The sequence below is a fragment of the Carassius gibelio genome, chromosome B6 (genome assembly GCF_023724105.1).
Source record: "Carassius gibelio isolate Cgi1373 ecotype wild population from Czech Republic chromosome B6, carGib1.2-hapl.c, whole genome shotgun sequence".
Classification (NCBI taxonomy): domain Eukaryota; kingdom Metazoa; phylum Chordata; class Actinopteri; order Cypriniformes; family Cyprinidae; genus Carassius; species Carassius gibelio.
The window spans coordinates 5204312-5224044 of NC_068401.1; the positions used below are offsets into that span (position 1 = coordinate 5204312).

Below are 19733 nucleotides of genomic sequence, written 5' to 3' on the forward strand. Positions count from 1 at the left end.
CTAGCAGTTTAAATCTCAAAGCACTTGTTTTCTCTGAACTCTGTATTTACATCTTTTTTATTCCTTTTGGGTTTCCACAATATAATAAAAAACATGTGCAAGTTTGTATCTTGCCATTCCGAAAGTATATGTCACAATTCAGTGATTCCATTCTCAGAAATCAGAAAAAGTCAGAATTTAGAGATAAAAAGTTTCTTTTACCTTTTTATTTGTTTATTTTGTAGCAGAAATAGACTCCCATACCTTTAAGAATCAAAAATGACTTTATTCCCATTGTAAAAAGCTTGAACATGACAGGTTTTAGGACCCGTGGCTTCCCAGTCCACAGAGGAGGCACTAAGACAAGGGACTTCTGGCTCTAACTACCACAGCAATCAATTTCTCAACAACAGGAGCTGCTTCGGACTGGGTGACAAGAGCATTCTGTTTCCCCAATCAGGATTAAGCATCGGAAACAAAAGTGGAATATTGAAACATAAACATAAGGAATCATTTGATAAACTTTCTGAAGTGATAGAAAGTGAAGAAGAGGAGGAGAGAGGTAGGACAGTTTGATAACACATGCATGCATTTAATACTTTACAAGAGAAGTTGTGTGCAAAAATGCTGAAGTACTTTGTGCCCATAAAAATGCTAAAACAAACTTGATTTTTAGTTGAACCTTGGTCCACTTTTAAGTTTTAGACTTAAACCCTAACCTGGACTGTGTTTTTTTTTTTTTTTTCATTCTTTTGCGTAATCTTCTCTCTCTCTTTTTTATTTTTATAAAATTTTCTATTCCTCTCTATACTTCATACAGAATTTTTTTGATTGTATGCATGTAATTGTATGTAGGAGAGTTTATGACAATACCTATAGGAGTTACTTAATTCACAGTCTTCAGGGGCAACCAACAATCCCATTTGTCCCATCATTGGGGGGCTTAAAGTGTCTCCCCTCCCTTCAAACTTGAGGATCATCAGGTTACCATTGCGATACGGACTAGAGCAGGGCTTTCAGCTGCAGCACACATGCACAAACCTCTACTCACACATGACTCATATTACCTCCAGTCATACACTGCTGAGGATGTAGCATTAGGTCAGACATACCTTCCATATTTTTCATATCATGAAAGTGAACAAACTTTCAGCGCTCTCCTATTTTTTGTTTTATCTTCCTTTTTCTCTGTGTTGTAAGGCAGACATGACTGTAGCCATCTCAGTTACCTACATCACTCATTACTGATTCATGAGTACCAGTCATTACAAGGCATTATATGTGTGGTACAGCATACACATGGAAGCCAAGAAACATTAGCATTCTTGTGAGGCACGCTTTGACTTTTTGTAAGGATGGTGCAGTTGTATATACATATGGCAAAAAATAAAAACGCCATAAAAATGCTAAATTATTTTAAATTGTAAAATTTTAGTTTTCTGTGTTTTTTAAAGACAATATGAAAATGAATATTCTGTCTTCATTTATTCACCCTCACATCATCCCAAGCTCTTTATAACTTTTCCTTCTTCCATAGAACACAAAGGTACTTATAAATGCTATTTTAATCCATGAGAAATGGGGTTTGTGAGCTTCTAAAAGGAAAAGCACCATAAAAGTATCATAAAAATATCATAAAAGTAATGACTTACGTCCTTTTGAAAGCTTTGTGTGAGAAAAAAGACTAAAATTCAAGCCATTATTGACTTATATTTAGATGTTAAGTGAATTATTTGAAATTTCTGTCTGTTCTTCACTCATATATCATATAACTTCAGAAGGCTTGTTGGTGTAGTGCATTAGTCATATAGTAGGGACTACATGCGTGGTACTTTTTTTTGTCATTTTGGAGCTTGACAGCTCCTCACTTTCATTATATTGAATAGAGTGACCTGGATATTCTTCAGATAATTAATTTTTGTGTTCCAGAGTTTAGAACAACATAAGTATCCTGTTTGAGTGTACTATCCCTTTAAATATTTACTGTAAGTCTCTAAACCAACTTACATTTCTCACTGTTTAGCCAGATGTTTATTCAGGTCAGCTGCCACATAGAAAGCCAGGTTCATGCACCATGATGTTCTCCAGACACCTGACACACTTTCAGCTTCATATTTTGAACACAACAGGTTGTCTTTTGCCCTTTAATGATGATCCAAGTTCTTGTGCCATTTCTCTTTTAGAAAGGACAGTGTTTGGGTAGGAGAAGCTGATCCTCTCATCTGTACTAATGGCCTACTCAACAGGCTTTTTAGCGCTATCAGGCCACGTACACACATGCTTTGGGAGTGAGAACATTATTTAAAAGCAATTAAAAATAAACTATTGTTCTGTGTGTTTACAAAATACAGGTGTTACATCTTAAATTACCATAGAAACGCTTTTGTGTTTCTGAGTTGTAAACAAGAAACATGGATGCCAAATACTTAATATTGCCGTTAACTATGTTTTAAGCAGTATTAGCTATAAGAGACACTACTACAAAAAATTGGGGTATTTTTTTTTTTTTTTAAGAAATTCATAATTTTATTCATCAAGTATGCCCTGAATACATCAAAACTAAATAATTTAATTGTAAATAAAGAAAGTAAATAAATTAAATGGTTACAAAAAAATTCCTGTCAAAAAATGCGGTTGTTTTGAACTTTCATTAAAAAAAATCTCAGTTTCCTCAAAAATGTGAAGCAGCACTACTGTTTTTATCATTGGTAATAATAAAAAATGTTTTTGTGAGCAGCAAATTAGCATATTAGAATGATTTCTGAAGGATAGTGTGACACTGAAGCCTGTTGTAATAATGTTAAATATTCAATTTTTTTTTTAAATCACAGAATTAACTTAGAAATAGAAAATAATTATTTTCAATTGTAGTAATTACAGTTTTGTGTGTGTGTGTGTGTGCGCATGTTTTTGTGACATATCAGGACACATCTCTGTATAATGACATGGGTATGACACAGGTATTACAAGGAGAGGGTGACTTATGAGGACATAAGCCATGCCCCCATTTTTCAAAACGCTTATAAATCATACAGAATGAGTTTTTTTGAGAAAGTAAAAATGCACAAAGTTTCCTGTGAAGGTTAGGGTTAGGTGTAGGGTTGGTGAATGGCGATAGAATATACAGTTTCTACATTATAAAAACCATTACGCCTATGGGATGTCCCCATTTTTCACAAAAACAAACATGTGTGTGTGTGCGTGTGTGTGTGTGTGTGTGTTTTGACACACACACACACATAACATAAACACACACACACACATAAATGCACATAAATGCAACCTTGGTGAACACATGATAAATCTTACCGACCCTAAACTTTTGAACTTTAATGTATATCGTCCTACATTTTTTTTTTAAATTTTATTTTAGCAAACCTAGTTTATTTATGCATGTTTCATGCATTTGTATTACTCAAGATATCTATATGCTTTGTGTTGTAAAAATATTTTCATAATTTTTCATAATTTATTGATTTTTTTAAAGGATCAAATTAGGTTGTAAAATGTGGCTGTTGGTTTTGTAAAGGGAACTCTGAGTAATTCAGAATGAAAGTAAATACTCTAAAGACAAGTGACGATTGTAATTAGCTGTGTGTATGAGGACATTGTAAAATCAAAAGCTGCTTCCCAACTTCTGTCCTTATGCTTTGAAATATTTATCGAGGTCCGTCAGGATCTTTAAAACTGGTCATAACTTTCAAATTTTAACATCTGCCAACACGTTCTCACAAAAGGAAAAAATTTCCATTTGGCCTGAAATTCAAGAACTAAACAAAGGGGGAAAATTTGACTTGCTGTCTTGCCACAAACCCTCACAAGATATCACTCTCTTTGGGATTTTAGTCCACCTGCCCCCTTTCCCACAACCATCCGAGGCTTTTCAGAGGGGTTTATGGTATCAGCCTTGAGGGGCTTATTGGTGATGACCCTGGGCCTTCCTCCTTTGAGCCAGGGATTACCTGAAGAATAACAAGAGAAATGGGTGAGAAAATCTGTGAAAGCAAACACCCAGAGAGCGAGAGGTGAAGGGGGACTGAGAGGTGATTATCAAGGCTCAGGCTAAATAGAAATTAACAGCTGGATTTGCAATGTCAAAATGGTTTCAAGAGGTTTTTGAAAGAAGGACTGAAGGGGCACAGAAGGAAAAAAAACTTTGTTTACCGTATGATAAATTTCAGGCATGTGCTAAATGGGATTTGTGTGTTCTTGGGAGTTTTAAGCGAGGAAGAGTGTAAAAGGCAAGGGTAATTTCTGTCTCGTTTCCCTTTGAAGAACACAGAGACAGAGTTTTAAAGTGTCCTAACATGTGGTTTCAATTCAAAGGCACTCCAATAAATAGCACTCTAAATGTATGCCGTCAGTTCCCATACCATTCTAAATCTGATTTTCGATGTAAACTATCCAGCATATTTACCATTTCTCCTCCAAATAGTTTCCAGAGATGCAGGTGTTTGCTTGTGAAATATTCTCTGACACATCCTTTTATGCCGCGCTCTGTAAACTATAGGGACGTGTTGGAGACCTTTATCTCAGACTTGGATCGCCGCCAGCATCGTTCGCTCTTTCCAACCTGGTGGATTCTGTTGCTTCAGGATGCTGTTTTCAAGGACTTGAACTTCTAATTCCCTTGCAGCTTAGTTCTCAAACCTGACATAACAAGTTGGTACTGTAGTTTCTGTAATTGTGGTGTCATGTCTTGTTCTGTGGTAATGATGTCAGTGGAATGCACCTGTAGGGAAAGAATTAAAAGGATCATTATATCTGAGGAAGACGAACCATTCACTCCCGGTAGTGGTGGGCGGTATGATCAAATGACTACGTTTTTAGAACACAGTAATAATATATATCAACTTACAGTGATTTTTTTTAGTATAGTTTTTTTTTAGTAAAAGTGTTTTAGAAAATAAATAATTTCTTTTATTCAGAAAGGATGAATTAAATTGACTGGAAGTGACAGCAGCACTTTTACATTGTTCTAATTGTCAAAGAATCCTTATAAAATTATGTCAGTGTGTATAAATATATTTAGCAGCACAACTGCTTTCAACATTAATGGTAATAAAAGCAGCAAATCAGCTTATTAGAACGATTTCTGAAAGATCACGTGACTGGAGTAATGATGCTGAAAATTCAGATTTGCATCACATATATACATTTATTTTTAAAATATATTCAAAAAGAAAACAGTTATTTTAAACTGTAGTGTAATTTCAGAATATTCACTTTTTTACTGTATTTTTTTATCAATTAAATGCATTCTTGTTAAGCATAAGACTTTTTTTTTACTTTAGATTATACATATTTTGTATAATCTAATTAACTAAAGCCTTTATTTGACTTATTTTCTGTTTTTTTTTATTTTTATGGGCAATTAAAAAAAAAAAATCACATTACATTTTACTCCCTACAGTTAAATCTGATAGAATGAGTAAAATTTCGAAGCATCATACGATAAACTGTATGAAAACAAAGTCATAAGTATTTAAATATTTAAGATTAATTACTAGCCACTGCTTCACTCAGATCAGTTTTAATTTAGTCAGTACAATTGAGACAATGATCATGTGACCCTTTGTACATAAAGTTAGATGTTATTGCTTCCACTGAAGCAAAATATGCTCTAGGGAACATTCTTAAATCATACTAGAGAATATAATATAACATTTTATTATTTTATGGAGTAAAGGTTTCGACTCTAATTGTTAAATTGTTATTTGGCACTTATCTACAGTATCTATATCAATATTTTTTACAATCAAGTGTATAGAGTCACACCGCCCAGTCATCACACTTCCACTTTAAGAGCCGATATTGTAGGCAAATACAGTAATTTGATCAGACTCTTCTTGGAGAATGTGGTTTAACAACGATACCACTTTATAACAAGATAAGTATGTTGTTTATTGCAGGAAGACAGCGTTTTATAACCTTTTGCACACTTAAAATGCTTTTACATTGAGGTTTTTCAGTTCCTATGAACAGGTCTTACATTTCCTACTTTATCTTTAGATACTGTAAGCGGCTTCCTTGGAACACTAGGAAGAACGTGACCCTTTTATCTGAGAAATCACATTTGTCTTAGCACGTGTTCTTGCCATCAACCAATCAACATTGCCTGCCTTCATTTCCTGTAGCTCCAGAGTGATTAGCCACATGGCATTCAGCCCATGAGCAAAGATGGCAAAATTAAATCACGCATGCAGCAGCCATTTAAATGAATGGGATTGCTAACAAATAGCTTTCTCCAGGTATTACAGACCACCTTTCATTTAGTTTGCTGTCATGTTTGTGGAGAGAGGGAACGTGGTTGAAGTTCGCAAGATGACGGAAGTTAGCAAGACAGCTGAAATCACTTACAGCACCTTTTAAGCCCTGTTTATTTTACTTGTGGAAGAATGATCTTTTCCAATGTGACAAGGATTTATTTTCACCATCCTAACATTGGAACAAATTTCAATATTTAGAGCGGCTGAGGACAGTTGTATACATCCACCATGGAGCCCAGTGTAAATCAGAACATCTGGGAGGAACGGGGCTGTGAAGAAAAAGGCTCGAGCAGGGATTGGCCAGAGGAGCACTAACTTCAGCACGCAGCCCCGGGCTCAGGGCAAAGCCGGACTGTTTGATCATGACAGATTCACAACATGCTCAGCCCTTTTTTTTCAAACGAGTTTTCACTCATGACTTGTTGATAGATGATTTAACTTCACTCTGTTGTCAGGGGTGAAGAAACTTCACTTAGATGTTAAAGGCAGCATAAGCATGTATTATTTTTCATATTTAATTAATTGTGTGTGTGTTTTCTAAATATATGAGCCTTTACTAGCATTTTTTATGCATCCAGAATAAAAGTAATAATTTATTTTAAAGAAGAAAGAAAAAAATATACTAACACCAAACATTTGAATTGTGGTATTGTTACAAAAGGTTTCTATTTTGGATAAATGCTGTTCTTTTTAACTATTTAATCATAAAATAATCCTGAAAAAAGTATCACATGTTCCAAAAAATATTAAGAAGCACACCTGTTAATAAATCAGCATATAAGAATGATTTCTGAAGGACACGTGACACTGCAGACTGGAGTAATAAGGTTGGAAATTCAGCTTTGCATCAAAGGAATAAATTTAATTTTAAAGTATATTAAAATAGAAAAACATTATTTTAAATTTGAATATTATTTCACAACTTAATTTTACAATTTTCCCAGTATTTTTTTTATCAAATAACTATATAATTAGGGACAATGATTTTAGTATTTTTGTATTACTTTTACAATTTCTTTTTTTGTTTTTTATTTGTACAATGAAAAATTTACATATAACATTTTTATTGTTATTTTTATTTGTAAAATTCCATTATTTTAGGTAATATTTAAATTAAAAAGTTTAATCAAACTCTCTCAGTGAAAGATGGGCAAAAGGCCAAAATGATGTGTTCTTAAACAGTTTGACAGCTTAGAGATGATACAGAAATGTTATTTAGTTCACGTGCAGTGGAATTGGCTTCCGAGACAGTAACTTTGTCTGTTTCTGAGGTTTATTTCGAGTGTAGCCATAAACAAGTCTGAGGCCAAATCTCACAAATCCCTACGACCAGAGGTATCAAGTCTACATTCCAAAACAGTTGCTGTTCTCCACCCATAATAATTAGTCTAAAGAAGCATCAGTCCGTCTGTACGCTGTCACAGCAGATACCAAACATGGTTTAAAGCCAGTGATGAGACTGTCCAGGTGAAACCCATGTGCTGCAGCAGTTTCTTTAAATACCATTCGTGTCTGTGTTCTCCAGCCATGGAGAGAGATGTTTTCGTGACTGCAAGGGTTAGAATGTTGAAGTGTTTATTTCAGGACCATTAACAATTCATACTTAACTGTTCCTGATGTCATTTAGCTCTTTTACTGGCATCCAGAGCCTTATTCAGACTTGCTTGTAAAGTTGTCCTCACCTGCCAAAAGTGTTGAAACAATGTAAATACAGTATGTCTTTTGTCCTGGCAAAGGTCTTCTGCACTGCTTTCAAAGACGAGACACTGAACTATTTGGGCTAAAACATTCCGATTCAGAAAATGCAATCATTGTTCACGTGTATTTTTGCATTAATTTGCAAGTTGTTTTGGATAAATATGGAACCTTTTTCCACTATGGAAATAAGAGTACAAAAATAAAAATAAAATTTGACAGTTGATTTTTTTAATGTCAAAATCTGTTTTCAAAAGTTTTCATATCACAATTCTGAGAATTTGTATATTACATCTTGCAATTCTGACTTTTTTTTCTTTCAGAATTGTTTGTTTACATCTTGCAATTCTTACTTTATAACTTCTCGGAATTCTGAGTTTACATCATGGAATTCTGGCTCCCCCCCCCCCCTCAGAATTCTGAGTTTACATCTTGGAATTCTGGCTTTTTTCCCACCTCAGAATTCTGAATTTATGTCTTGGAATTCTGGCTTATTTCACCCTTCAGAATTCTGAATATACGTCTTGGAATTCTGTTTTTTTTTCCTCCTCAGAATTCTGAATTTACGTCTTTGAATTCTGGCTTTTTTCGCCCTTCAGAATTCTGAATTTACGTCTTGGAATTCTGGCTTTTTTCCCCACTCAGAATTCTGAGTTTACATCTCACAGTTCTGGAATCTTGGAATTCAGACTTTTTTCTCAGAATCCTGTTCCACCATGGAACAAAAAACAAAGTAACTCTGAATTTATCACACAATTCTGCCTTTTTTGCTCACAGTTGCAACTTACAAGTTGATATTTCACAATTGTGAGATAAAAAGTCACAGTTACTTTAATGTTTATTTCATGGTGGAAACAAAAAAGAATTGTGAGATGTAAATTCAGATGGTGAACTAGGGTGAACTATTCCTGTAAGTGATTGCATGTTTTTAACAGACAGAAAAAAGCCTGAAATGTATACTAACAAGAACATTGTGCATTTATACATTAACGCTTGGGTTAATTAAGTATAACCTACTTTAGTCATGTATATGTTGACATGTATAAAAAAGAAGGTCTTGAAATTATGTGAAGAGCCTTTTTAGTCTCTAGTTCTGCTGCTCAAAGGGAAATATTTCAGCTTGTTCTTAAACCTACCAAGACCTCCTGATTCTGGTCAGAAGATCCAGCACATCTGTTTTAGATTGAAATAGCCTGACAGAAGTGGTCAGATTTAGGTATCTTTGCCTTCATGCCTGTGATTTCTCCATAGTTACTCAACAGCAGTAATTCAGTAATTGGCAAGCTTACACCTCTACACAGAGAAACAGGAAGGGTGTCGAGAAAATTGGACCATTGACAGTTGGTCTAAATTGCCTGCTATTATGTTTTTAAAGCATGGCTTCTACAAAATAATGTCCAGAGGCCAAACAAGAGAAAATCTCAGGCTCTGGATTCCAAGCAAGCCGGAGCTAGCCGACAGCATGCAATTCTACAGAAGCATTCACATGGCCAGAAGCATCAATACAATTTTTTTTTCTCAATTAGTTGTCGGTTAGATAGCTGACTCTTAGTTTGTGCAAGCAAATTTACTAAAACAACATAATTTATAAGACTTAAGGCATTGGTGAAGTATTTGAATGGATTCCCTCACAAAAGCATTTCCTGTTTAGTTATTTTGCTTTTGAGTTAAAACCTTGTTCTACTCCATGTTTTTGACAGCTCCTACTAACATTTTAATTGGCCACGCCCTTATGAAGTGACATCACGCATGACAATCAGGTCTCATGTTTAAAATCTGATGGAATTTAAATAATGTAAATTATAATAATGTAAAATAAAAGATATTTTAATAAAACAGTCTTTAATTAATTAATTTTAATTAATTAAATAAAAAATTATGTCTAAATAAAAATATTTAACGCATGGTTATCATGGAGTTTTGTAAATCATAAATCATGAATTTTAAATATTTTATAATTTTTAATGGTTTTTTTCATATAATGGTTCATAATGTTAAATTAAAAATAGTTTTTATAATAATAATAATAATAATAATAATAATAATAATAACAGCATAATCTATCTATAAAAATGTCAATTTTATATAATTAAAAAAAATATTAAATAAGTAATAAGTTTTTAAATAAGTAATAAGTTGTAAATATTTTTAGTATTTTGTCATTTTAAATTGTTTCTTATATAGTAAACAATTATAATTATAAAAAATTCTAAGAATTTTCATTAAAAAAAATGTTTTAAAAATATATTAATAAACAGGAGTCTCAAAAATGAGAATTTGTCTCTGGTGTAAAAATAGTGTGTGATGTAATGTGTTTCTTATATGTTACAGAAAATTACTGTAAATGAAAAATAGAATAATTAATTAATTATAATAATAAATAAACAAGATCATCATGTAGTCTTGGGTTAAGTATCTGATAGTAACACACCTGAGTGATTGCTGAATTTCAATGAATGCTGAGATATTGGAAATCCAAACAACAAAAATAATTTTGTGAAAAACAGTTCTTTAACTTCCTTTTTATTTTTGTACTCAAGCTCAGTTCAAAACACATATTACAATTAGACAAATCATGTCAAAGAATCATGTGTGAAGAAAAGAAATATGCTTAATATAAATTACTTACATAACTTAATAATGAACCTTTTTAATGGTCTCAAAGTTTCACAAATGTAGTCCATACTCTTACATGATATGATTTCAGTGCAATTTGGCAGTTTTTAAAAATGCGTTCTCATACTTTTTATGCACTGAAATGTTTTTCAGGTTTTTTTAATTTTAGAAAGTGCAAATCTGGCAAGCTTGACAGGAACATCTTGTCTGCCTGTTGTGCATGTAAATCAACATTAGAGCACAGTTACATATTTTTTCTATCCTGCAGTCCTTGTTACTTAGATGTGGCTTCTACACAGAGTAAAAATCAGTAAATTTAGCCAGAAGTCATAACACAGCGAGGGGGGCCCAAACGGGGCTGTCCCAAACGCTAGCACTCCCATTGTGGTCCAAGTAACTGATGTAACTTCTGTTTCTCATTGAGAGAATTTGTTGAAATAGTTAAATTACACAGCTGGTGGTTTGGAGAAGTGCAGAGGAGATCTGGCGTTTTACGCCTGGGAGATGTGAGTAATAATATTTTAACATTGATGTCTTCACATTTCAGTAATCAGAGTCTTTCTCTTGTGGGAAAAGTCAACCTGTTTTCTTTACTCTGAAAACAAAAGAGAGTCTCAGTGGTGTTTTTGGAAAGGAAACAGAAGATATTCATTATGAGACCATTGATGCTGTTCACACACATCTTAATTTTATGCACAGAAAACCTCTACCAATCCAGCAGCTGTTAATGAGTGGCCAATATTTTAATTGATGCCATTTACTGAATGTCTGCTTTCATTGTTTTTGACATTATTTATACTATATTTTTCTTTGAAACTGTTCTTAAGTGAACTTAACGGGATCAACAAGATAGTTATCTTGAGAGAGTTTCGGGTCAGTAGACACCCTATCACTCCAGGGCTGTGTTCTGCTATTTATCTTCTCAGTCTGTAAAAATAGGGCACAAGGTAGGCCTATTGTATTAATATGAAGGAATGATTTTTCACAGGGTGTTTTGCATATATTTTGAATTATGCACAGCATTATCTGCATTTAGGGTTTAAGGAAATAACTTAACTTGTAGCACCTTTTCTATTTTCATTTTTTTAAACCCCATTGCATTCAAATGCAATCATACACATTTGGTTTTCTGTGATGTATTGAATAGTGTTGTGGTGCATTTACAACATCTCCACAGTAACGTTATCTGGTTTGCTGATTTGGATTAGGTTCTATCTAAATGATTTGTGATAGTGTTGGAAGCATCATATAGCATTGGTCAAAAGTTATAAACAAATGGGTAATGGTTTGGAATGTATGCCCTCATTTTCCAGCATTTAGAAATTTACAGCTGCGATGGAGTTACATTACAGCCAATGTTGCAATAGTTTTCATTATATGTTAATTAAAATGTAAATTCTAATAAATATTTTAATAAATTGTTAGTTGTAAATGGTTTCTGTTAATATTAAATGAAAAATATACATATATTTTTAGAAATATATTTTATATGGAATAATTCATTCATAATTACACCACCATTCAAAAATTTGGATCAGTACAATTTTTATTTTTATTTTCAAAAGTATCCTATGCTCATTAAGGTTGCATAAATATAGTAAAAGCTATAATATTATTAAATAATATTACAGTTTAAAATAACCGTTAATGTAATTACAAATTGTAGTTTATTTCTGTAATGCAAAGCTGTATTTTCAGCATCATTACTCCAGTCTTCAGTGTCACACGATCCTTCAGAAATCATTCTCATATGCTGATTTGGTGATCAAGAAACATTTCTTATTATCTTTGATGAACAGAAAGTTTAAAACATAGAAATAGAAATGTCTTCTAACATTATAAATGTCTTTCAATCAACAAATTGCTGAATAAAAGTATTAAAAAAATAATAATAATAATAATAAATTAATGATAAATAAATTTGAATGATTGTGTATGTAATTAAATAATAATTTTCAAAAATTGTTAAAAAGAATTGTTAGGGCAAGCACTGTGTCAGTGAACAAAAAAAAAAATTTCATTGTTGAGCCATACTTCTTTTGATTCTCTCTCTAAATGTGATTCTCTGGAGCTTGTATAAACTTGATAAATAGATTTGGACTTGACTAAACTTTAACTGTCATATCAATTCATCATTGCAAAGAGACAAAATGTAAGCATTTTAGGCGTTTCTGGGAGAGGCCTGAGCACCTGTCTGATACAATAGCCTGAGCCTTACACTGTGTACCGCACACATACAGCCTCTGGCTACTCGCTCTGACAGAGGAAGTGATGTGTGTGCATTCCGCTGTGATGACCTGTCCTCACAGGAAGAGCTACTTCATCTTGATCATGTTGACCTGCTGGGTGGCTGTTTGCAGAACACTATGCACTGCTGTGTGCATTCAACTGTACGACTTGTGCTCAGAGTATGTTATTCAGTTTTTACATGACATATTCTTTTTATCCTTTTGACACTTATTCAAGGATTCGAGGTTATTTCACTGTTAATTTAGGGTCTTTATACTCGTAGATCTTGTATATCAAGGAATAGTTCACCCAAAAGGAAAATTTGAATGGGTGTCATCAGAATTAGTCCAAACACAAGAAATCTACACCACTCCTGACCATCAGTTAATGTCTTACAAAGTGGAAATCTGCATTTGTTTGTAAGAAACAAACACCCATTCACTTCAGAGAATCGATTGGTGAGCAAGTGATGCTACATTTCACCAAATCTGTTCCCATGAATAAACAAACATACATATTGGATGTCCTGATGGTGAGTAAATTCAAATCAAATTATTATTTTATGGTGAACTATTCATTTAATTATGTATGTACAATTATGATAAATATTTCTGATAACCCTAACACTAACTTGGGCATGGATTTTAAGCCTGGATTTCTTTCATTAGAAAAGTATTAGCACACCTCGTCAGTGAGCAGCTTGATATTTGATATGTATAGAGCACAAATGATGTTACTTACAAAAGTTTCAAACATAGGGTCAGGGGTTTGATCATGTTTCACATGTAAGGCATGCATGTATGTTTATGTCTAGTGAGATGAGATATGGAAATCTTTGTATAATTTCTAACAGGGTGTTTATGTGATGGTACAATAATGTCCAGTTCTATATCCAGAGCTGAATATATGGCCCCATCTGGATTCATCATCATCTGTTGTCAATAACACTGGCGATAATTCTTTCACACCATCTCATAACAGACCTCATACAGCCAGCCATCTGGATGTGTGTATGTGAGTGTGCTTGTGTGCATTATGTCCATGGTTGCTTGTATTAACAATCATAAATTTGTCAGGGAAACATTGATAAACTATATTGGTGGCATTGAAATACTTCAGTCATTAATTTTAATTGCTGTCATTGTGGCCAAGCGGTTTAAATAAATGTTCTTTATATCCCATCAAGTTTCCTTCTGTAATTATACAACTCATACTTATCCTGTATATGATTTATGATTTTCTCTTGGCAGATGATTAAACGAGTGGAAATTGTTGTAAACTTAAATTGAAGAAAGAGTTGGGGCCATTAAATAATAGAGACTAGGGCTATTTTTACAAAGCTACTTGGTGTGTGTGTGTGTGTGTGTGTGTGTGTGTGTGTGTGTGTGTGTGTGTGTGTGTGTGAGAGAGAGAGAGAGAGAAATTGTAAAAAAAGTAAATATAATATATATTAAAAAAAGATCAAATTAATAATTTATACTCATTTTAATTATATATTTAAAACTGTAAAATAAATTATAATACAACTTATTACAATTTATTGTATTCAGACATTCATTTTATATTTTTTAAAGAATATAACATTTGTAGAAAATAATTTGAAATGGTAAAACTAATGTCAGTGTGTGAAAGACACACACACACACACACGCACACACACACACACAAATTAGTTTTACCATTTCAAATTATTTTCTACAAATATTATTATATATATATATGTGTGTGTGTGTGTGTGTGTGTTTGAGAAAATCGCCTTTAAAGTCGTCCAAATGAAGTCCTTAGCAATGCATATTATTAATCAAAAATTACGTTTTGATATATTTATAGTAGAACATTTACAAAATATCTTCATGGAACATTAACTTTACTTAATATCAATGATTTTGGCATAAAAGAAAATTCTATAATTTTGACCCATACAGTGTATTGTGTGACTAAAGACCAAGTCCACGGTCACCCTTATAACTGGTTTTGTGGTCCGGACACATACACACACACACACACACACACACACACACACACACTATACTGTTTTGTGTAAAATATATATATTGGAATATGAGAAAAAAAAAAATACATCTTTACTGTCATTTGTATACAGTTAGGTTGAGTTCATTTTATTGCCACTGTGAATTGAACCCATGCTTTTTCATAAAGGTATTTTTCATCTGATAAGTTTCATCTGACCGGCCTCTTTTCGGCAGGAAGGTCCGAATATGCCCATCGTTTCACCTCATCCTCGATGGCGATGATTCTCATTTTATGTAATGCCATGTGACAGCTTCCAGTGAAGCTATGTAGACTGTAGCACAAGTCTTCAGTGTGCACTAAAGGGGATGCTCCCTGTGCATGCACTACCAGTCCACAGGCCCAGGGCCAGCACAAAGCCATGCTTCATCCCTGAGCTCTGCCACACATGAGTGCTTAAAGAAAGCTGCCCTCCAGGAATCCATAGCCCTGTGGAGGCTGCAGATAAGGCCGTGCGTATGTGTGCTTCGAAAGAGCTCACGTTACACACTGAAACCCTTGCCACCCAGGAACTGTTACCATATGAAAGCAGACTGTTTTGAAAGGAGAGCACCGCCTGGCTCGGCTCTTTGTGTCAGCGCGATAACATCGGCTATGCCAGACGGAATGTGTTAAATTGTCTCTATAACAGCTAATGAGTTTGAGGTCAGTGGCTGAGGATTTCTTAGACCACCTCCGCACACAGAAAGGCTGCGATCCAAAGCTATTTTCTGGAGGTTTGTGTATGTTGTGGCAGTCGGATGGTTTGGGTGTGGGGTGTAAGTTGATGTGTGTCACATTTGGGTTTTGGTCTGTCTTGTTTGTCTGCGCGTGTCACGCTCAAGCAGTAATTTGACAGTGATTACAACATCACTAATGGAAGATGCTATTTATCCGCTGAAACATAGTCTGAAATGTGCATTTTTCTCCCAGCATTTCACCAATGGAAGGAATGTATTTGGGCGGATGAGGTGTTTCTCCCTGTAGGAAAGAAACAGGAGATCTTTTTAATATGACAAATGTTTTTCCTTGACGGCAGCGAGATGTCAATTTGAGATGTTTGTCTTCAGAAAAAAAGGCCTAATCTAACATATCTCCCCTCCTGGGTCTGGTGAATATTTTTTTGTAAATCTGTCTGAATGAATTGATTCAATAGAGTCCAACGCTGCATGAGTGATACACATGCGGTAAATGGTAATTATATGAAATTACAGCTTGCTTCATGCTTTTCTGTACCTCTCTGCAGAGGAGCTGGAAGCAGAAGATGCCACGCTGGTCGATACATGTACCATGAGGAGCACAGGAGAGCTACGCTAAAGACAGACGGGAGAAAACAGTTCGCCTGGACACATTTCACAGGTAAACATACTCTTTTTCCTCTTTAGCACAAGATTACCTGTGGAAAGCACAGATATAAACCTATTTTCAGTTTTAAAAAGTCAAAGCTATGCCATGCTATAGTTTGTGGATGTTCAGGTTGTGCTGATACACATGTATGAAGGATTGCTACTGCTTGAATAGCTGTCAGTTAATGCCATATAGTCCTGGCTCCCAGATTCAATAAAAGTACCAAAAAGTCCATCGGACTGTAATTTGGATACGGTTCCATGGTACTACAGTTATTTTGGAGTGTACAGCTAATGCTAAAGAATTACAGTGAAATTTGTATAATTTATACATATGGTAATAATTTGGTATTATGGTACATACCAAATATTAATATAATTTGATATCACTGTACTATAATAATGTCAAAATATCCAGTTGAAGAGACTATAAATCATTCTCTTGTTCAGTATTTTTGTTAAAATATTTATTACATTTGATAATCGATTCACAAAACTGTCTAACTAGGTTTTATATATCCACTAACACAGAAGATAAAAAATAATGTTAACAGAAAGTAGATTAGGTTTGACCATATGACCAATGGTATCTGAAAATATCTGGTATATACAAATATAATATTAAATATTTATATTAAAAAGATTTTCGGCTACAGATGTATGTCTACTTTAAAAGAAAAAAATTTTTTTTTTGCAGCTTTATTGAGCTTTTTTTAAATTGTGTAAATCTACAGATTCAGCTATCATGTTGTTTATCTACCATTTTTTGACTGTATACATATCTGTATATATATCAGCCAAAGAAATCTGACATCATATTTGTTTGCAAGTTATTCTGTGTGATGAAGGCTAACGTTAATCTATGCCGTACTCAGGTCACGTTGAGCCCATGCGGTGGTCCATGCTAGCCCTGCTGCTCTTGTCCTGCAGCCAGATGTTTGCCCAGCACCCAGGTGACATCTGTCCACAAAAGACAGACCAAGGACAGCATGATGTCACGACAAACCCTGTACCGACCGTGGATCCTAAACTCTTCAACAAGAGACGGTACCGCTCACCCCGCGTTCTGTTCAGCGAACAACCCCCCGACTCAGAGCCCGCTGGACACCAGACGAGGAGCAGGACGAAGAGGAAAGCAGGAGCACCTCAACACCGCGGAGTTTACTCCGTCTGCGAGAGCATTAGCACTTGGGAGGGAAATAAAACCAAAGCTACAGACATCTCGGGCAATGAGGTCACCGTCTTGCCTGATGTTATCATCAACAACTCTAAGAAAAAGCAGTACTTTTTTGAGACGACGTGCAACAGCGGGCGGACGGGAGGATCCGGGTGTTTGGGAATCGATGCACGCCATTGGAACTCGTACTGCACCAATTCACACACATTTGTGCGAGCGCTGACTTCATTCAAGAACCTGGTGGCCTGGAGACACATAAGAATCAATGTAGCTTGTGTATGTGTGCTGAGCCGAAAGTCTTGGAGGCAATAACAAACTGGCTGCTTTTCAACACGCCAGTGAGTCTGTGATATCAGACTCATATTCCTCTATGTGATGGTGGACATTTTCCTTGTGCAAACCATTAATGACAACTTCTGACATAAAACAGACCATCTAAGGAGGATAAATGTGATGTGTTTTCGTCATAGGACACTACAATGGACTTTTTTCAGTTCTTTTTTAAGTCTTGTTAAGATAATTGTTTTCGATTGTAGCATTACAAGAACATGTACATTGTTGTGTGTGGTAACTGTTATTTATTAAACCGCATCATTATTGTCTAGTTGATTTTGTGCATATGAGGAGGTGAGGTCAATTTAAAGGAACATTTTGAGTTAAATAGATTTTTCGGTTCTGTAGAAGAAATAAAGTTGTATGGGTTTGGAACGACATGAGAGTGAGTAAACGATGACAGAAATTTCACTTTTGGATGAACTTATTGACAATGTGACTTTAAAAGTAACCTAATTTACTAACTAACACATGTTCCTCCTGGTATTATTGATTGGTGCGCATTATTCCAAAGAAAATGAAAATGACTGAATGACTTTTATTTTTGGCTGATGTCACTAAGCCCCTCCAACCACTTGTCAACAAATTTCCACAGACAGCTTGTCAGTCAGTCACCAATGGTTTAAAAAGTCCTGGGCCCAGTTGCAAGAAGTATATTGTCAAGGGTTTTCTTAACCTTAGGGACTTCTTACAGATTGTTAAGTATCTTGATTCTGAAACATATCATCTTATCAAATTAAAACGGTAAAACAAATCTGTTTCATGTTGACCTAAGCTCTTAATAGAGCATTTGTGTTGTTGGTTACCACAGAAGATAATTTGACATGAAAAATAAATATGAAGAAAAGAGTTGTTGTTTTTTTCCACAGTGCACTTAATGAAGTCTTGTAGACAAGCATGAATAAATACTTACAAGGATAGTTCACCCTAAAAAATGTATTTAGTTACTTTAGATTTATTCTAATGCTGTATGATCTTCTTTTTTTGGAGAGGGAAAAACACCCAAACGTTGCATGTTAGCATGAAACACTAAATGGTTTAATAGAATTGTTTATCAACCAACTAAAAAAGTTAAACCCAGTTGAATTCACTTTGTGTTTGCTCAAGAATACCAGTTAAAAACATTGAAGGAAACCAGAATAACCAGAGGTTTACTGAGGTTACTGATTTAGAAAAATAGATCAATTTTACAGGTCAAATAAACTTAAGTTATAAGATAAATGACCTTTTTTTTCTTTTAAATGCTTGCCCACTAGGCGTCCAATGTAACTGCATTGTTATGAATATTTCACATTGTTCAGATTATTTTCTGTGGCCATCAACGGCATGCCATACTGTAGACAGAGCCAAATCAAGAATATTCCTTTAAATATTTTCCATTGTGCTGTAAGCCCAAAAAAGCAGTTGAGCTTTACAGGACAGCCTCAATTTAAGCTTTCGGGAATTAGTTGTTTTTTTTTTTTCTGGATTTGATGTTAAAAAAAGCTGTGACTCAGACACGACCTCCAGCCATGTGGTAGAAAAACTAAATGGTCAGGGCAAATTTTGTCAGACACTTTAAGTAAGCCGGAAAGTTTGTTGAAACTGTTGGTGGGACCGACCTCACATCTCAACAGATGTGCCTCACACACATGGAAACGGGACCTACGCTGGAATGCATTAAACGTTCCCCTTCCAGACTAGAGGCTTCTACGCGATGCCTAAAGAAATGGCCTTCACAGTGAAAATCGTTAAAAAGCAATTCTAACAACCACAAACAGGTGTGTCACTCCAATCAGACTTTGAATACATTTGTTTAGGCAGCATGTGGAAGTCTTAAAAAAACAGATGGAGAGCAGCCTGTGAGACCCACCTCAGGTTTGATTGTGTAAACAGAGGGAGACCACATGCCAAAGGTCAGGTGCACGGCCAAATGATGAGGTCATGTCTGGAAGCCTGAAAGCCACAGGTCTGCAAGGTCAGACGTCAAAGTTTGGGTGGAATAATCAACAGGATTGTTAGGTTTATGTCACATAACCCATGAGGTCCTTCATCAGCACATGTTTGTTTAGCGATATAGTGCGGGTCAAGTAAAAGGGT

The 19733-nt window shown here is 34.7% G+C and overlaps 1 protein-coding gene across 6 annotated transcripts in view; it reads left to right on the forward strand.

Moving 5' to 3' along the window:
• Positions 1-17925, forward strand: part of LOC127959148 (nerve growth factor) — a 32975-nt gene extending 15050 nt beyond the window's left edge. For 4 of the 6 annotated variants that reach the window (XM_052558151.1, XM_052558150.1, XM_052558153.1 and 1 more), the window contains 2 exons: positions 16045-16157; positions 17020-17925. In XM_052558151.1, coding sequence (XP_052414111.1) covers positions 16045-16157; positions 17020-17633 — 727 coding nt within the window. In that variant the 3' untranslated portion in view covers positions 17634-17925. Of the gene's footprint in view, positions 1-362; positions 542-15388; positions 15536-16044; positions 16158-17019 lie in introns of those variants that run through there. The other 2 variants (XM_052558154.1, XM_052558155.1) reach the window with 2 other exon arrangements.
• The last annotated feature ends 1808 nt before the right edge of the window (positions 17926-19733 follow it).